This window comes from Notolepis coatsorum (assembly GCF_963971535.1).
Source record: "Notolepis coatsorum genome assembly, chromosome: 11".
NCBI classification, from domain to species: Eukaryota; Metazoa; Chordata; class Actinopteri; order Aulopiformes; family Paralepididae; genus Notolepis; species Notolepis coatsorum.
Genome location: NC_140175.1, coordinates 39987578 through 40004882, shown reverse-complemented (window position 1 = coordinate 40004882; position 17305 = coordinate 39987578). Strand labels below are relative to the sequence as shown.

Here is a 17305-nt window from a genome sequence, read left to right as displayed (position 1 = left end):
AATGATTTTATTTTGACTTATTAGTACACAATAATTACATGTATAGTAGTAAACATGTATTCAATAATTACAGGCTCTGCTCTAAACAAACCCCTCATAAACCTTTTAATAACAGCTGATGGTATTTATCTAGTCAGGCCAAAAGGAAGCAATCTAGATTCATATTTATTTATTTAAACTTGGACCCATTATGTGTCTGTGCCTTATTAAAGCAAACACCCATGGATTGAAGGAAACCGTGACATCATGTCTTATTGTGTCTTTTTAATGGCAGCAGTGAAAATCATATAGGACACTTGCATGTGGAAAATAAACATGTGGTAAACATATTGACATATACCTGGGTCACTGGATGAATGACGAGGCACATTACACAGGGTTAGTTTTCAGTTCAAAATATGACACATATTGGGAATTTATTTAGCTGACAATGGAACATTCACTCTATAATTAGTTAGGTCAGAAAAGGACAATCCCAACAGTGGTGATGAAGACACCATGTCAGTATTTGAATTCTGAGGAAAAGTGACCTGTCAAAATAAATGATAAACGTGAAAACAATATAAACATTTATGTAAAAGAATAAATAGGACATAAATCTCATATGGGAGGATCATCAAAGTGGGCGCAGGAGAGGCAGTACAGTACAGTGTTGTCATCAAAGTGGGCACAGGAGGCAGTACATACAGTACAGTGCCCACATGCAATGTTTGTTCAGAATCAAGTCATCATACAGTGCAATAAACAAACCCTAGTGTACAGATACTCTATATAAGGCTTCAGACAGTGGCTTGGAACCCTTCCCAGAACCAGTAGAGGAATATTGGATTGTGTCGACACCACCAGGCTTTCCTTTTCAGCCAACAGTGTCCTCTTCAAGGTTATATTCCAAGAGGCCAGACTTGAGGCGAAACACGAATGTGTGCATTGTTTGTGGAATGTGGAATTCATTCCATGGGACAAAAAAAAATATTTCTCTGAACATGTAGGCGTAACACAATGAAAACAAACACACACAAAAAGAGAGATGAGGTTTTAGCACATAATGTACAGTATGAGAAGCACAGTGTGAACGCTGTTTTAGTGTTTTGGAGGAGTTGCAGTGAGTGCACATACAAAGACTCAAAAGAGTTGAAAAGATAAACAGGCTTCAACAAACCACAGATGAAAACACAATGACATGTAGTGGTTGTCACTTTGATTCTCTCCTTCAGTAAAATTAACCCCACTAATCAGTGCAAAGTTCCTCTTATAATCTAAATTCACTTGGTTCCTGTGCGGATTTGTACGATGAATATAACTATCGTCGATTTTTTTTTAAATAGATCCGACACAAAACAGTTTGAATTAGAAACAAAAGTGATATAAATAAAAAGAAAATACATTGTTAAGACTCAACAAAAACAGGTAACTTATTGAAATGTAGGCATTTCACCTTCAGGATCCAGTGGTTTTTCACATGCAAGGATGAGAGAGAGGTCAGCCTTCCCTTCACTTCCACACAATCATACATGCAAGGATGAGAGAGAGGTCAGCCTTCCCTTCACTTCCACACAATCATACATGCAAGGATGAGAGAGGTCAGCCTTCCCTTCACTTCCACACAATCATACATGCAAGGATGGGAGAGGGGTCACCGTCAGCCTTCCCTTCACTTCCACACAATCATACATGCAAGGATGGGAGAGAGGTCAGTCTTCCCTTCACTTCCACACAAACATACAATACATGCAAGGATTGAAGGGAGGTCAGCCTTCCCTTCACTTCCACACAAACATACATGCAAGGATGGGAGAGAGGTCAGCCTTCCCTTCACTTCCACACAAACATACATGCAAGGATGGGAGAGGGGTCAGCCTTCCCTTCACACAAACATACAGTACAGTACCAGTTAGGGCTGGGAAGCTAACTTTATAATTGGAATAAATTACTGATTACCACCATCAAAATTATAATCAGTAATACTCTTTTGGACTAAACGGAACTCAGAAAATGTTATTTGATTACTTTCCACTACTTTGCCTCCCAAAGTAGTAAAATATGTTAAAAAAGCAATTACAAATCACAACTGTAATTTGAATAGCATTAGCATATTTCATCATCATTCACAACCACCATTAACCATTAGAAAAGAGAAAAAAAGTGATGTTTGTGTCCATAATCTCAAAATCAACATGCCTTTTTTTTCTCGCAAATAACTCTGAGGAATCCAACAACTAATCGCCTATAATTCTTCTAACTAATGGATTAGTTACCCATTTTCTTTTGTAACCCAATTACATATAACCGGTTACTCCCCAAATTAGCAAATAATGATCTAAAAATACAAACCAGCCTATTTCTGACTAACAACATCATGGGAGGGTACATGTTTCAGAACTAAATGACCTCATGGAACTTCATGCGTTCTACAGCAACTACACCAGCCTGCAGTCACATTGACACTAATAATATCATTAAATATGAACTCTGGGTAACAATGCGGGACACGTTTGAAAACAGTTTGAATTGCTTGCGAGTCAAACAGACCTGCACTGAAAGCGAGCAGGTGATCTAAAATAAAATCCCATCACCGTGACTGTTCTTCTGATGTGAAGCAAAGTAGCGACTCATCGGTCAGTTAGCGGTCTGAAGCCATACGCAGAATTCGCTTGGAGGCATTCTTGCATATGTTTTAACTGGTGACAAGGGAAGAGGAACAGATTAAATACATTGTCCCTGCTGGCTTTTCAACGTGTCCAAAACTATTCCTTTTAGAAGCTTTGTTGGGAAAGCCCCACTCCCCGCGCCCACAGTGAACTCTTCTACTATATAAACCAAACCAGTCATTCCTCAATTTTGGAACGCAGTAAAATAAAAATCCTTTATCCATCTGTTGTACAAAGTCACATTATATACAGCATATACCGTATACACATTTTTACATGTACAGCTGTGAGAGCGGTAAGGCCCGATTGGTGTCGGATGGCAGGCAGGTCCACAGTCCTCTCTCACGTCTCGCGACTCCCCCGTGACAAAGCAGCTGGACTGTGACTTTAACGTAGTGTGGCGGACGGTGCATCGTCTCTGCAGTTACTACGGTGTTGTCCTTGGGAAAACAACAACACCACCACCACCACCACCACCAACCTATTGGGTTACAATGGTCAGCAACAGAGTCTCAATTTCCATTCCATCTCTCCCAGTGCAGTTGCGTCCACAGACCGCAGTAGTCATTGGTAGTTGGAGATGGAGGGAGGGAAGGCCGCGTTCCCCGTCCCCCATCTTGTCAGTAGAAACGCTTGCGTCGGTTCTCACTCCAGTGGCTGTAGACCACCAGGCCCACCACGATGAGCAGGAGACACCCCAGCATGGAGAAGAGCACGGTGAAGAAGATCGCTATGCCACTCATCCCCTCTTCAGGCTGACCCACTGGGAGGACATGAGGACAGAGTCAGAGATATATGCTACATCGTTCAGATTTTTGGGTAGGCCTCTAGGCGCTTTCAGTGGAATTGTGTTGCTAGGGAACAGCTTGGACTGCAGTTGATTTCCTGTTGCAAGTGTCTGCTAACGTCAACAACTGACAGGGAATCAAATGCAGTTCATATATTCTAGGATTGCTAGAGGGTCTGATCCAGATGTAAAGAGTTCACACAAACATTCTATGGCCTCATAAAGTCAGAGCCCCATTCATTGTCTATGGAGCTTTTTACATCCCAGTGACATCACCGATTGCAGGTCGGTTGGTCGGTCTCTCTCTCTCTCTCATTTCTAGCTTTAGGAGAGTGGAGAATGTCCACAAATACTGACAACTGTCCTGGGAGCGTGAATACTTTCGGCAGCCCACTTGTCCTTCCGCATTGCTCCGATTGGCCGAGTGCGCGCATGAGCCGCGACGCGGCCCTCAGCCAGGCAGCAATACTACGCTCCAGTTAACCTAATTTATACAAATGGAGTATTGATTACGCCGTAACGAATCATTAAACAAATAGTTAAGTATGTGTTCACTGTTGTGTTACTGGCTGCTTCTCGGCATAAGCCCCATAATAAGACCGTCTCTGGCTTTGTCCAGCGGACACCAGAGCTCAGCGATGCCGCTCGCTGCAGCATATTCTCCCTGCTGGCGATCGGAGCACGGAGGGTCGTGGACCCGGCCGCAACGCAGCCGCGAAGCCGGCGATGCGATTTTTTATTGGTTTGTCATGACAAACCAATTACATAATCCAACATATGTGTAAAGAAACAACATATTCCAGTTAACGGTATATTTTTTTAATGATTCGTTACGGCGTAATCAATACTCCATTTGTATAAATTAGGTTAACTGGAGCGTAGTATTGCTGCCTGGCTGAGGGCCGCGTCGCGGCTCATGCGCGCGCTCGGCCAATCAGAGCAATGCGGAAGGACAAGTGGGCTGCCGAAAGTATTCACGCGTCCTGCGATAGTGAGAAATTAATTCCTAAAATGCGCGGCATTCCCCTTTAACACATTCAGCGCCAATAACGAGTAAACTTGGCCAAAACTCGTTATTGGCCGCCAAGCGTTGAGCGCCAATAAGGAGTAAACGAGTTAAAAATAATTCTTTTTTTTGTGTGTGAAATATTTTAAAAAAAAAATCTCATTCATTCCATAAGAACGTAGAATACACATTTATAGACTTTTTTAATATGGTCCATTTGCATGTTCTTGGTATCTGATTCTAGGGACATCTATGGATCTGTATTCCCAGTGTCAGAAATAACTGTGAATAACACCATGCTAAAATTGACCAGACCTGAAAAATCTAAGCAAATTAATAAATGGAAGATGATTAAACAGAAGATTTTGTAGATACAGTACTGAATTCTGCCATCCGGACACATGCAATTTGAAATATGATTATAGAATATCAGGCATAAAATGGTTATGCGATTAAAATGCGATTAATTAGATTAATTAATTACAAATCCTGTAATTAATTAGATACATTTTTTTAATCGCCTGACAGGACTAATTATAATCATATATTATGAACTGACTCATTGTATGTTTGACTATATCCCGTCCACTGCATTGTCAACATTGTAGTCTGATAATAGTTTAATGCAAATCAGGCCACGTGAGCGGATCGGTGCGGCCGAGAAATCCGCTCTTCGCTCTTTAAAGCTTGGTCCGCTCCGCTAATCGCTCATGTTGACCCCGCCCCCAAGTCGCTCTCCGCTCGCTCCCCGCTCACCTTGAATCGAGCGCTCCCCGCTCCCCGCACCAGATCGCTCGGCAGATTTTTATTTTTATTTTTTTGGAGCATGGTGTAAATTAGCTCAAACTACAACAGTCTACACCCCCTGGGCCCCTTAACAATTGTTTGTATTGAGCCGCATTGTAATTGTACCCATTCTGCAATGTTAAATAACGTTGTTTATCCATTCACTAGCTCTATTAAGCGATGATAGGCTAGCCGAGCCACAATGCTATGGTCGCTGCCATTAACGTTAGCATGTAAGCTAACGACAACAACAATGGCGTCGATACTTTTTCTAACAGGAGTGAGTGACAAAGCCTGAACAGGATATCACAGGTTCACCCTTCTCATTGGTTGAAAATGGCCTTCATGTTTGTACATCGCCATCTGTTGCTTTGGCATTGTACTGCATGTATATATTACATCAATTCAACAGTGTTAAACCACTGTGAGCGGCCTGGAGTGGATTGGAGCAGAGGAGAACTCTCGCTCCGGACGTCGCGCCGACTCATTTTAAAACCCACTCCTCGCTCACGTCAAAACCGCCCGCTCCGCACCCCGCGCTGCTCACGCGCCGCGCACATGGCCTGATGCAAATAAAGCATATTTTAACTGAAATTGAGACTGTCAGAGAGGGGGATGTGTGAGAGAGAGAAAGGCAAGCAGAAAAGAGACAAAAAGGGTGAGGGAGGGAGAGGGAGAGAGAGAGATGACAGATGTCTCAGGCCATGGTTACACTGGGGGAAAACAGCAACGTTGTATTTTCGAATGATTACGTTTGCATGTCCAAGTTAAAAGGAAACGCCGTTTTCCTAGCGGCAACGCTGAAAGGGTGTTTTCGTTTTGGAAACTCGCCGACAACAGTGCCATGTAATTTGCACAAGCCGGATACGGAGCCGATCTTGGTGACGAAAGCAATCTCCGCTCGGCCACCTAACCGCCCTTGTCACAGAACATTCTAACGATGATGGCACAACGGCTACTAGCCAATGAAAGCTATAGACAGTTTCAACTCAACAAAAGAGACATTCCAAATGGACTACATTTAACTTGTCGTTAGCTATTGAACACTGCAGGAAATAAACTCGTCTCCCAAGGTTTTCTCTAGCAATGCAATTCCACTAAAAGGGTCTATAGACCTGAAAGGGCTTTAGTTGGCTGGTAGATAGTGTGTAATAGTGTGTGCAGCTCTAGGATTACATTTTTTTTTGTGAAAATAAAAAAGACTATATGAAATGTGAGTGTATATGATTTCAGTCATCTAAAATTATTTTATTAAATTTGATTAAATTCTAGTATTACTTTTTTCACCAGTGAATTTGTCCTTTTTTAACATGTTCTTTTCTTGGAAAATGATAAGCACATCTCCGGCGTCCGTCATAATATTGGCTTAATAGATTTTGGCTTCATGACTACGGCCTTTGTTTAAAAGAGGTCCTTTGGGGTGACGGCGTTCGTTTGCAGAAGGGCATTCACTTGGGAAAAGCAACTTGACCGATTTGTCAATTAAATAAATGAGTCAACAAAATCCTATAACTTTTAGTGGACAAGAAAATCCTTTGATTGACAACAGACGTACTGTGTTGTGGTTGAATGAAGGCGGTGAATGTGCTCTTATTGCCTCATCTTATTTGGCTTTTCGACCACCCCAATGTCACCAGTCCTTGTGCGTGATCCCACTCCAGGGACAACGTTAGCAACTAAAGCCTCTCCTAAAACCAGGGAACATCCTGTTGTGCTGCTAGAACTTCAGGGGGACGGGCTCAGTCTTTTCAGCTGTGACCAGCAGCTGGTATAAGTTGGTTTGTCCGTCTCAAAAATGTAAAAAAAAAATAAACATTGTTTGCAATAACATAAAATGGTAAATGATAAGACATGAAATATGGCACAATGATAGATATTGGTGTGCCATAATTAACACCATGGTAACAGCCCTCCATATATCAGTCCACCTCTTTGTATCCTTTTCACTAAGGCATAACAAAAAATATAGTTTGTTTCCTGTTGGTTGTCAGTTAAGGCCATGGGTAGGTAGGGCATTTATTTTATTCTTTTTTATTTTATTCTTTCCCACGGCGACTATGGATAGGGAATTTCTTTATTTAATAAAAATGTTCACAACAACATGGATGCATGTACTCTGCCAGCATGTTTAATATCCATAATACTAAAGGTTTGACTAAGATTTCTATGAAACCTTATTCTTAAAAAATAAAAAATAATTTTTTCTTTTCTTTAACTCATAAAATATATTGGGTCGCACCTAAATCGGCAGGGTCGGTCGGCAACCAGAAACAAACCATTATTTTTTTTAGGCCTAACCACCCACTCCAACTTAAAACAGTCTCATTCAGTTGTTCCCCTCCACCCTCTCCTCTGACATCCTGCCGTATATGCTTCTCCCCACAAACTCCAAGTGCTGAAACAGGAGCCTTTCACTCCGTCATCTTTCTCTCCCATTACAGATGGCAAAGTTCTGACATTGGTGACATTGAACCGTCCCACTACATGGCAGCTGGACCCGATACCCTCCCCACTCCTCCAGACCATCGCACCAGACATCCTGCCATTCGTGACTGCAACCATCACCTCCTCTCTTAACTCTGGGGTGGTTCCCACCTCTCATCAAAAAACCAACCCTGAACACCACTGTCATAGAGAACTACCACCATGTCTCTCCTCTCTCTTTCCTCCCCAAAACACTCTGTATCAAACCAGCTCACTGACTACAGAATGACCTTCTAGACCCAAACCAGTCAGACTTCAAGACTGGTCACTCCACAGAGATGGCGCTCATAGCAGTCACAGAGGCTCTTCACTTAGCAAGAGTGAAAGGCCTCTCCTCTGTCCTGATTCTCCTGGATCTGTCAGCAGCCTCTGATACAGTCAACCATCAGATCCGCCTCACATCCCTTGCAGGAATGGGAGTTGCAGGTTCTGCGCAGGCATTGGCTGACATCCTACCTTGCCTGCCTGCCTGTCCCATCCTCCCCACTGACCGACCTTTCAATGTACTGTAAGGATGTACTGTATGTAGTACGTGTGTGTATGTACTGTAAGTATGTACTGTATGTAGTATGTGTGTGTATGTACTGTAAGTATGTACTGTATGCAGTATGTGTGTGTACTGTATGTAGTATGTGTGTGTATGTACTGTAAGTATGTACTGTATGCAGTATGTGTGTATGTACTGTATGTAGTATGTGTGTGTATGTACTGTATGCAGTATATGTGTGTATGTACTGTATGTAGTATGTGTGTGTGTAATTATGTACTGTAAGTATGTACTGTATGTAGTATGTGTCCACATCTTACATCTCAGTAGGTCCATGTTATCTACGCTGGGTATTGTGATCTCCTCCTCCTCCTCCTCTTCCTCCTTCTTGCTCCTCAGCACGGTCAGCTGATACAGCTTCAGGGAGATCACATCATGGTTGTCTGCAGAGGAATGACAGAGTCCCTGTTATCCACACTGCACACAACCTCTCAATGGGAGACTGTTTAAGTCTTATGTAGTTCAGCACACGTGAGTCTCATCACCACTCATTCAGTTACCATCATTCGCTCATTTGTATCAGTCAAATCAATCATTCACTTCATGTAATACAGTTTTAAAGCTAGAGTGAAGATACTGGCATGATATTAGACTAGACAACCTATGGTATCCATTGGTACCAACCAAGTCATGCCTGCTTGTCAGTAAGAGGTGATAAAACTGAAGCTGCTCCATAGACAACCAGAAGAATACACTGGCCGCCATATGGTGGCGCTAAAGGAAAGGTCACAGGGTTACTCAGATACACTCATTTGAAAATGGAAGGTTTAGCCTAATGGTGCCATCTATATGATTTTGTCTTAAGTTGAAATATTCGCACACATTTTCTAAAATGTGGCAATGTGATTTCCTGGATTAACTAAATAAATGTAGAATATAAGTAATGTTAACCTGCCAGATACATGTATTCTGTCTAAAACAAGCTTGGAATTATTTCCATGCAGTATGTGTGAGTCTAAATAACAGCTGTGATGGAGGATAATGTTTTACTGTACACAGCCACCCAAGTGTAGGCCTTCAATGGGTTTCAAACAGTTTCTGAAACTACCAGTAGGTTCTAAGTCATTAAAAGTATAATGTTTTCACAACACCTGAAAGTATAGATTGCATTGTGAATGAGGACCGTGTAGATTAGACTTCAGAAAGAACGCATGGAGGGAGGAGGGGGCATAAACACAACACACAGCTCAAGCTATACTATGGAACCATGTCTTCTTTAAATGGATACTTGTGATCTTTGAAACTCTAGTCCTATGTCCTACTTACCACTGATGGTGTTGATTGTTACGAGTCCTTTCCCAGCACAATCCATGCTGTTCCACATACTAGCTCCGGCTAGTTAGCCACACACTAATGCAAAGTCAATGGGGTCAAGCTCCGGTCTGTAAAAGCTGACTTGAAGCTCATTGAAATCTACTTTGTGTGCACTACGGAGTCAATTTCATTGTTAGCTTCAGTCAGTTTGTACAGACAGGAGCTTGACCCCATTGACCTTGCATTATGTTGTAGAGATAGGTTTGTGCTGAGAAAGGACTCTAATAGAAAATACCATCATTGTTAACCAAGTAGGAAATAGGGCTAGGGTTTGGTTAAGCACAAATTCTTCTCATGGTACTTCACCCGACAGGTCTCCGGTGACGGCCGTGGCTCCGAAGTAATAACCCAGAGGCAGCTGCACGCCGGGAACGTCCAGACAGTCCCTCCACTCATGCTGCCCATCAATGTCTATCATCACCTAGACAACAATGGAGACAACAGGCCGCAAAGTTACCTCTATCCCAATTTACATATCTCTAAACCCTGCCCTGTTTTCATGATCCTCTGAGACCGAGGGAAGCAACAGTTGCGATTGGAGGATCAAGAAAAGAGGGCAGGCTTGATATACAGTACGTATAGAGGTTAATCGAGTATCTAAGACGAAGAACCATATAGATAGAAATATATATCTGTTTGACGTTTTCAGAGGAACAATGTTTTCAAACTTGATTACGGTATCTAAAGATGGTAAGTTAGAGTGTTGTGTTCATTCATAGTTAAAGACAGTAGAGGTTGAGTACTTTATTATCTAAAGATGGTAAGTTAGAGTGTTGTGTTCATTCATAGTTAAAGACTGTAGCTGAGTACTTTCTGGAGATATATCACATTCACACTCCAAGTGATTTTGATTGATTTTTTAAACTGCAAATACATGGGCTGTCCAATAAATCTCTAAACGGACTTATATGGTTCTTTGGTGCAAGGGTTCAATTAACACTTTGGTTTATTAAATGGCGTCTGTATACTCTGCTGTCTGTGAAATAAACGATGTTGGTGCTGTGAGTTTTGGAGATAACAACAAGGTGTAACCTAACTTTAAACAGAAGGTCGAAGCAACGATCCCACATTCATTCGTACAGTTCGGGGTGTTTGTTCGTACCGTGAGCCTGCGGCGGACATATCGGATGAAGAGGAAGGTGTCATGTTTGAGGTTGCGCACCATGGCGTTGCAGCCTCCCAGCTCGGTGGGCCGGCCGTCCCTCTCGTGGTCGTAGCTTATGCTGCCGTTCCCCACCATGGCCAGGACGAAGGGGAAGATCCTCTGGAGGACAGATGCAAACAAAAGACTGGGTTAATGTTAAGCCTCAGGCATGAACCATCACTGACTGGAAGAAGCTTTTCACTGTTTTGCTCATGTCCCCTAGTCCCTCAGTCCAACCCAACTAAGGCTGGCATGATACAGAACAACTTTGACAATTTTCTCTAGATCTTTCTCTAAATGTATCTCTAATATTTCTAGATACGTGACTCATGTCTAAAACCCTTTATACATATGATATGGCTTTGGTCAGTGACTCTTGCCTGTGATGTTAAAATAGTTAATTGACTCATCAAATATTGTTAAATGATGGTGTATATTGTATTGTGTGAGATGATGACTGAATAAACTACTACTACTAAACTACTACTACTTATCACAATAATTTGAATTCACATAACCACAGAACTAGATGGGCTAGAAAAGGCATTCCCATTCAAAACTCTTTAGGAGCCATTTGCCTAGTAGCTACACCAGCGATGTCTCCAACGTTGTCATGACAAACAGCAGTGGTGCATGAGATGCAGGGAGCTGATGCGTTCTTATGGCATTAACGCTACTTCACTCAACATGCCACTGGTAGCGGTGTTGATTTTAGTTGTGGGAGTTTAATTCTTTGTCAGTTATCTTACTGTTGATAAAAAAAAGCGGTGCCTTTTCTAACTATTTTAATTCTATGGTCATATCACTGGTGGTAGAAACAAACACAAACACACACATCCAGATGTAGGTGCCAGGCAGAGTGATAGTAGAGAGAAATGAGACGTGTCAAACAAGACAAAGATCCATCTCCATCAGGATCTAAAGGTCACAGTAGGATAAATGGGGCTTTTGGCCACTGGTGGTGGTGACATGAGACTTTGTTCACACATTGCTATAAAGGTGCCGCTGCTTGCGCAGCACAGAGCTCCGTTGGCGGTTATGGTTACTGAAAACTCATCTAGTTTGTCACATCATCTGCCTACACCTTCTTTGATTACAAGCTGTGTGGAGAGTCACAACGCAGCTTGAGAATGTTGAAAAACATCATATTTTTTTGGCATTGCTGCTAGCAGTTACACAACATCATGCTTGTGGAGTCTACTATGTCACAAGAGTTAGTTTGTTTTTATTTTGTCATCCTAATCAATGGAGAGCATTGATGCTATATACACTAGCAGCATAATTTTTGACCCGAGTGTGTGAAGAAAGCCTAAGATTAAAGGGTGCTTTGTGATCTTATAATTTGCCAATGGGTCTTTGTTCAGTCAAAAGTACATTGTGTATTCTGTACACTGATGAGATAATTGTTCTCTGTGATGTCATCTAAAATGATTCCAAGTATTCTATGAATCATCTTTTTACATCATGTCATAATATTTAGGTGGTTTACCGGCGGTCACTGTGATGTAACCAACCATGCAGAAACAAATAATTTGCATACACCACCAACAACAACACGGAATCCACTCTTTTAGCTTAAATCAGGATTAGTACAGTGATGTTGTAGACAGGCCTGGGGTGGGGGGGGATCACTCAGGTTAGCACGCTTAGTAGGGACTGATTTGAGGGTGTACGAGGCTTAGTAGGGACTGATGGAGGGTGTACGAGGCTTAGTAGGGACTGATGGAGGGTGTACGAGGCTTAGTAGGGACTGATGGAGGGTGTACAAGGCATAGTAGGGACTGATGGAGGGTGTACAGGGCATAGTAGGGACTGATGGAGGGTGTACAGGGCTTAGTAGGGACTGATGGAGGGTGTACAAGGCTTAGTAGGGACTGATGGAGGGTGTACAGGGCTTAGTAGGGACTGATGGAGGGTGTACAGGGCTTAGTAGGGACTGATGGAGGGTGTACAGGGCTTAGTAGGGACTGATGGAGGGTGTACAGGGCTTAGTAGGGACTGATGGAGGGTGTACAAGGCTTAGTAGGGACTGATGGAGGGTGTACAGGGCTTAGTAGGGACTGATGGAGGGTGTACAGGGCTTAGTAGGGACTGATGGAGGGTGTACAAGGCATAGTAGGGACTGATGGAGGGTGTACAATGCTTAGTAGGAACTGATGGAGGGTGGAGGTGCGAAGAACATAGACAAGGGGGTTGGTGGTCAACGATACATGTGGTCTAAAGACGGAGTACCTGTGTACGGGGAGTGTATCTCTTCTTCTGTGCCTGTCTCCATAGGGTGGCACAAAAGAACACAGAAAATGGGTACTTTACACAACTCTGTGAGAGCCCTTGCCCAGTTGATGCTTTGTCAGGGGCAACACCTCCCATTCAAATTCAACAAGGTTCAAATTCAGTTTTGTCACACGAGTCATATGTGTACCAGGTGGGAGGTGTTGGGGTATAGAGACACGGACACACACATGCAAACCTCTGTCCAAGGCAGCGCTGCACAACATTAATTAGGAAGCTGCTAGAGTCTTGTATTTACAAACCCAGGGTGGAATCTGATAAGAGAGCTGGTGTTGGGTATTAAAAATACAACACTTTAACTACTTGACAGTTAAAGTACTAAGCCAACCCAAGACTGGAGAGATTGTTAAAACTCATAAATAATTTGGAATGATTGAAATGCATTGAAATACTGCAGTAAAACACATGTTACACGCGTAAAGAAGAAATCCCCAACTCTCTGCATAGTCCAATTTGCAGTTGAAATGCTTTTAATTGCGTTATAATCTTAAAACACCTGTGCATATTTAACAGCACTAAACATTTTGCTTATTGATTACTTTCATCAAACCAATGAGGTCTGAGGAGTTTCCCCATACATAGATTTATATTTTTAATAGCTCATTTAACATTTATTTGTTGCAGCCTCCAACACTATCAGATTGTATGGCCGGACATGGCTATCCGTTCTCCAGTTGAGTTGCATAGTAAACGTATCACGCTGTACCAAAGATCATTGGCTGTACGTGGCTTCGAGGCGATAGAATCAAAGCTGTAGCAGTGCCAAGCTAGTTTAATTAAGCTTAAATAAGATGTTTTGCCTTCAAAATAAAAGCGCCAACCAAGCCAATTCATTCATTCATTTAGCACGCTAGCAATAATTGTAAACGTTAGCAAACTAGCAGAAAAGCATAATGGTGGGGCCATTGTCTCAAAATCTAGGAGTTTCTTTGCGCTTGTGAACCCTCATGCTAGTTTAACACAAACTCAAGTGATAAAGACAAACAGTGTTTATTTCCTCATATAACGTTAATTCCATTCGTTCCACCATTTCACCTAGTTCAGTCACTTGATGACAAATTTGACACCATCGCCATGAAGCCATGTACACAGCCAATGATCTTCGGTACAGCGCGATGAGCATTGGAAGTTCACTATGCGATTCAGCTGAAAAACGGACCCTGAACGGAACACATCTGGTACCTACTACAACGGCACAAATAGATTATTGTGTGCTGCGACAACCGCTCGGCTGCATCTCTCCCGCACTGCCTTGCCTACCTCCCCCACAAATAACCAGAGACGACCTGTGGGAATTACTGGTGTTGCATTGCATGGTCATACCTCCAGCTGCTTCTCCTCGTTGGGATATGTATCCACAAACAAACCCAAGCCGGTGAAGTTGTCCATATTTCCAAACACCGGACCTGCAATGGCATGCGATCAGACATTGTGTATTACATAAACAACCCAGTTTCTTAATTAAGGTCATGTTAGGTGACCCCTGATCCCATAATATTTACCTTTCTGCATGCGCTCCTTGGTGTACCAAATAGCCAGGCCATCCCCGTTCAGGTTCTTCTTGCCTTGCCCGTGAATTTTAAAGTGCACCTGCATCTCCCAGTCCCTAAGGTGGCAGGGCTGTACACAGAGACACGTAAAGATGCCGTGATGGAATGGGTTTGCAGTACAATGTGTCCCAGTTTCATAGAGAATAGAAAAGGGATTGCTTAAATGCTTCAGTTTAAAAAAGATTTACATTTGGGGCAATGGTATCCTCTGGGTAAAATGAGTGAATTCAATCCCTGAATCGACAGGGGTAATCTGACTACAGGAAGCCTGGATCGACAGGGGTAATCTGACTACAGGAAGCCTGGATCGACAGGGGTAATCTGACTACAGGAAGCCTGGATCGACACAAGTAATCTGACTACAGGAAGTCTGGATCCATAGGGGTAATCTGACTACAATAAACCTGGATCGACAGGGGTAATCTGACTACAGGAAGCCTGGATTGACAGGGGTAATCTGACTACAGGAAGCCTGAATCCATAGGGGTAATCTGACTACAATAAACCTGGATCGACAGGGGTAATCTGACTACAGGAAGCCTGGATCGACACAAGTAATCTGACTACAGGAAGTCTGGATCGACAGGGGTAATCTGACTACAATAAACCTGGATCGACAGGGGAAATCTGACTACAGGAAGCCTGGATCGACACAAGTAATCTCACTACAGGAAACCTGGATTGACATGAGTAATCTCACTACAGGAAACCTGGATTGACAGGGGTAATCTAACTACAGGACAACCCCTCCCTCAACAACTAGAGTTGAGGAGCCTTAAAGATGCTATAGATAACAATATTATGCAGAGTAATAATTTATATCATTTTAAATTATTAAAAAAATAATACATCCAGAGCTTTTAGAAAGTTGCAGAATAAAAGTATTGCCCCCCCCCCCCCCCCAAATAAAGTATTGATTAATTTATCATTTAAATAAATGTGGGTCCAAAATGAATGTTGTTGTTTACGTGTTCGTGCATCTATCCCATCCCTACTTCAAAATGTCTCCACATGGAATGCACCGGATTGGATAAATGACATGCAGCTGCTCTAGTGCAACATCTAGTGGCTGAATGTTATCTACAGCACATTTAAACAAGGTAGTGGAGCTGCTCAGTGGTCAACCCCAAAAGACTGTGGTTGTACTGGGCAGCTCCCAGTCGGTGTGTAATCCTCCCTCCCCCGTAACTACTCACCCCAGGCTGTTTTTCTAAATAAGAATGTGTTCTTAGACAAAATGCCTGCTTAAGTGAGGGCTCAAAAAATAAATCTGTCTTTAAAATACACTGTTGATATGAGATCACCCTTCACCTTCATAGTTCATCATCATAGGGGTCAGAGTGGAACCAGTGCTGATACTCACTATGCGACTCCATACTGCCCCCTGCCTGCTCTGTAGGTCTGGTGTGAGGCGCACCTGGTCTGTGGTTATCATGGAATCTCCCATCATCTCCCAGTGGGAGGAGCCTGAGGATCCAACACCTGTACACAATAGCATCACAACAATGACTGAAACAGCAGGGGGAGATGAACCTACAAACAAACTCATAATGCCAATGGGTTAATCACGAGACTGTCGTGACTGAGCTGCAATAGGGAGGTAGGGGGAATGTGGTGGGCAGACAAAGGCTGAATGAATAAATGAATGAATGAATGAATGAATGAATGAATGAATGAATGAAAACGTTATTTAACAGATTGCAGAATGGGTACAATAATACAGTACGGCTCAATACATACAATTGTTAAGGGGATGCAGACCAGAGAAAGACGTTTGTCTTGTTTACATCAGGGTCCCCCATTTTTTATTCATAGTGACATTTATGACATACACAACATACATGAGTCAACATGACATCATGACATTTATGGCATAGGGACATTTATGGCTTTAGTGACAGTGTAATAGTGTTTGTATACAATTAAGTAAATAGGCTATAATCATTATAGTAATTATAGTAATAATTTGCCCGAGCTGCACGGAGTAGAAATGAGTCATTTGTGGAATATTGCAACTGAAGAACAGAGGGCTGGAAGGGGTGAAAACATACTAGTCAAGTAAAAAACCTCAATCATATAATTTACACACAGAATAATGTTGCATTCTAGAATGTTCCTCTCAATGTATATCAATCTAAAATCGTTCTCCTCTCGTTACACCGGTGTTACAATGTAGCTACCTTGATAAGGCTTCGATAGTGAATATTCTCTCTTCAGAAACTCCTCCATTTCGTGATGATCGTCGTCGGCAGAACACTGACTTGTAGCAAAAAGAATAAAGGCTAATGTCCAAAGAGATTTAAAAGCCATTGTCATTGTTTGTCGTTTGAAAATATGAAAAGATAGCATTTTGCACCCCTCGTAATTTTCGCCTGTGGCAGCGGCCATCGTAGATTAAGACTCCTCCCACTAGAGGTCCAATGTTCTTCTCATTGGTTTACGAGGTTGCATGGCCTTTAACTATTTGTTTATTCATCTGTCAATCACACTACACGTTTACTATTGCATACATTTGGCGATTTTTGACAGTTCTTGACAGATCCTCCATAGGCTGCAACAAAATGTTCAAACAACGCGTTCAGCGATTATTACTTGATACAATGCATGCCGAGCTGTCTGCCGATGAGTCGTAACGAGGCTACAGGACCACCGGTCTGATGGTATCTTGCTCAAATAGATTATTTCACTTACATGTATTACAACATTAAGTAAGGGGGGGGAAATAAAACGTTAGTCAACTTCCGGGT

At 42.4% G+C, this 17305-nt stretch overlaps 1 protein-coding gene across 2 annotated transcripts; it reads right to left on the bottom strand.

The window, feature by feature from the left end:
- Nucleotides 1-3266: 3266 nt before the first annotated feature.
- Nucleotides 3267-16930, bottom strand: lman2la (lectin, mannose-binding 2-like a). Of its 2 annotated transcripts, XM_084324428.1 has the most exons (9): nucleotides 16739-16930; nucleotides 15922-16040; nucleotides 14511-14628; nucleotides 14332-14414; nucleotides 12949-12981; nucleotides 10675-10836; nucleotides 9879-9993; nucleotides 8519-8641; nucleotides 3267-3411 (listed from the first exon to the last, which is right to left on the bottom strand). In XM_084324428.1, the coding sequence occupies exons 1-9, from the start codon at nucleotides 16905-16907 to the stop codon at nucleotides 3269-3271; spliced, it is 1065 nt and encodes a 354-aa protein (XP_084180554.1). In that variant the 5' UTR covers nucleotides 16908-16930; the 3' UTR covers nucleotides 3267-3268. The 2 variants fall into 2 exon arrangements, with proteins under 2 accessions (XP_084180554.1, XP_084180555.1); XM_084324429.1 differs by lacking the exon at nucleotides 12949-12981.
- Between the last annotated feature and the right edge of the window lie 375 nt (nucleotides 16931-17305).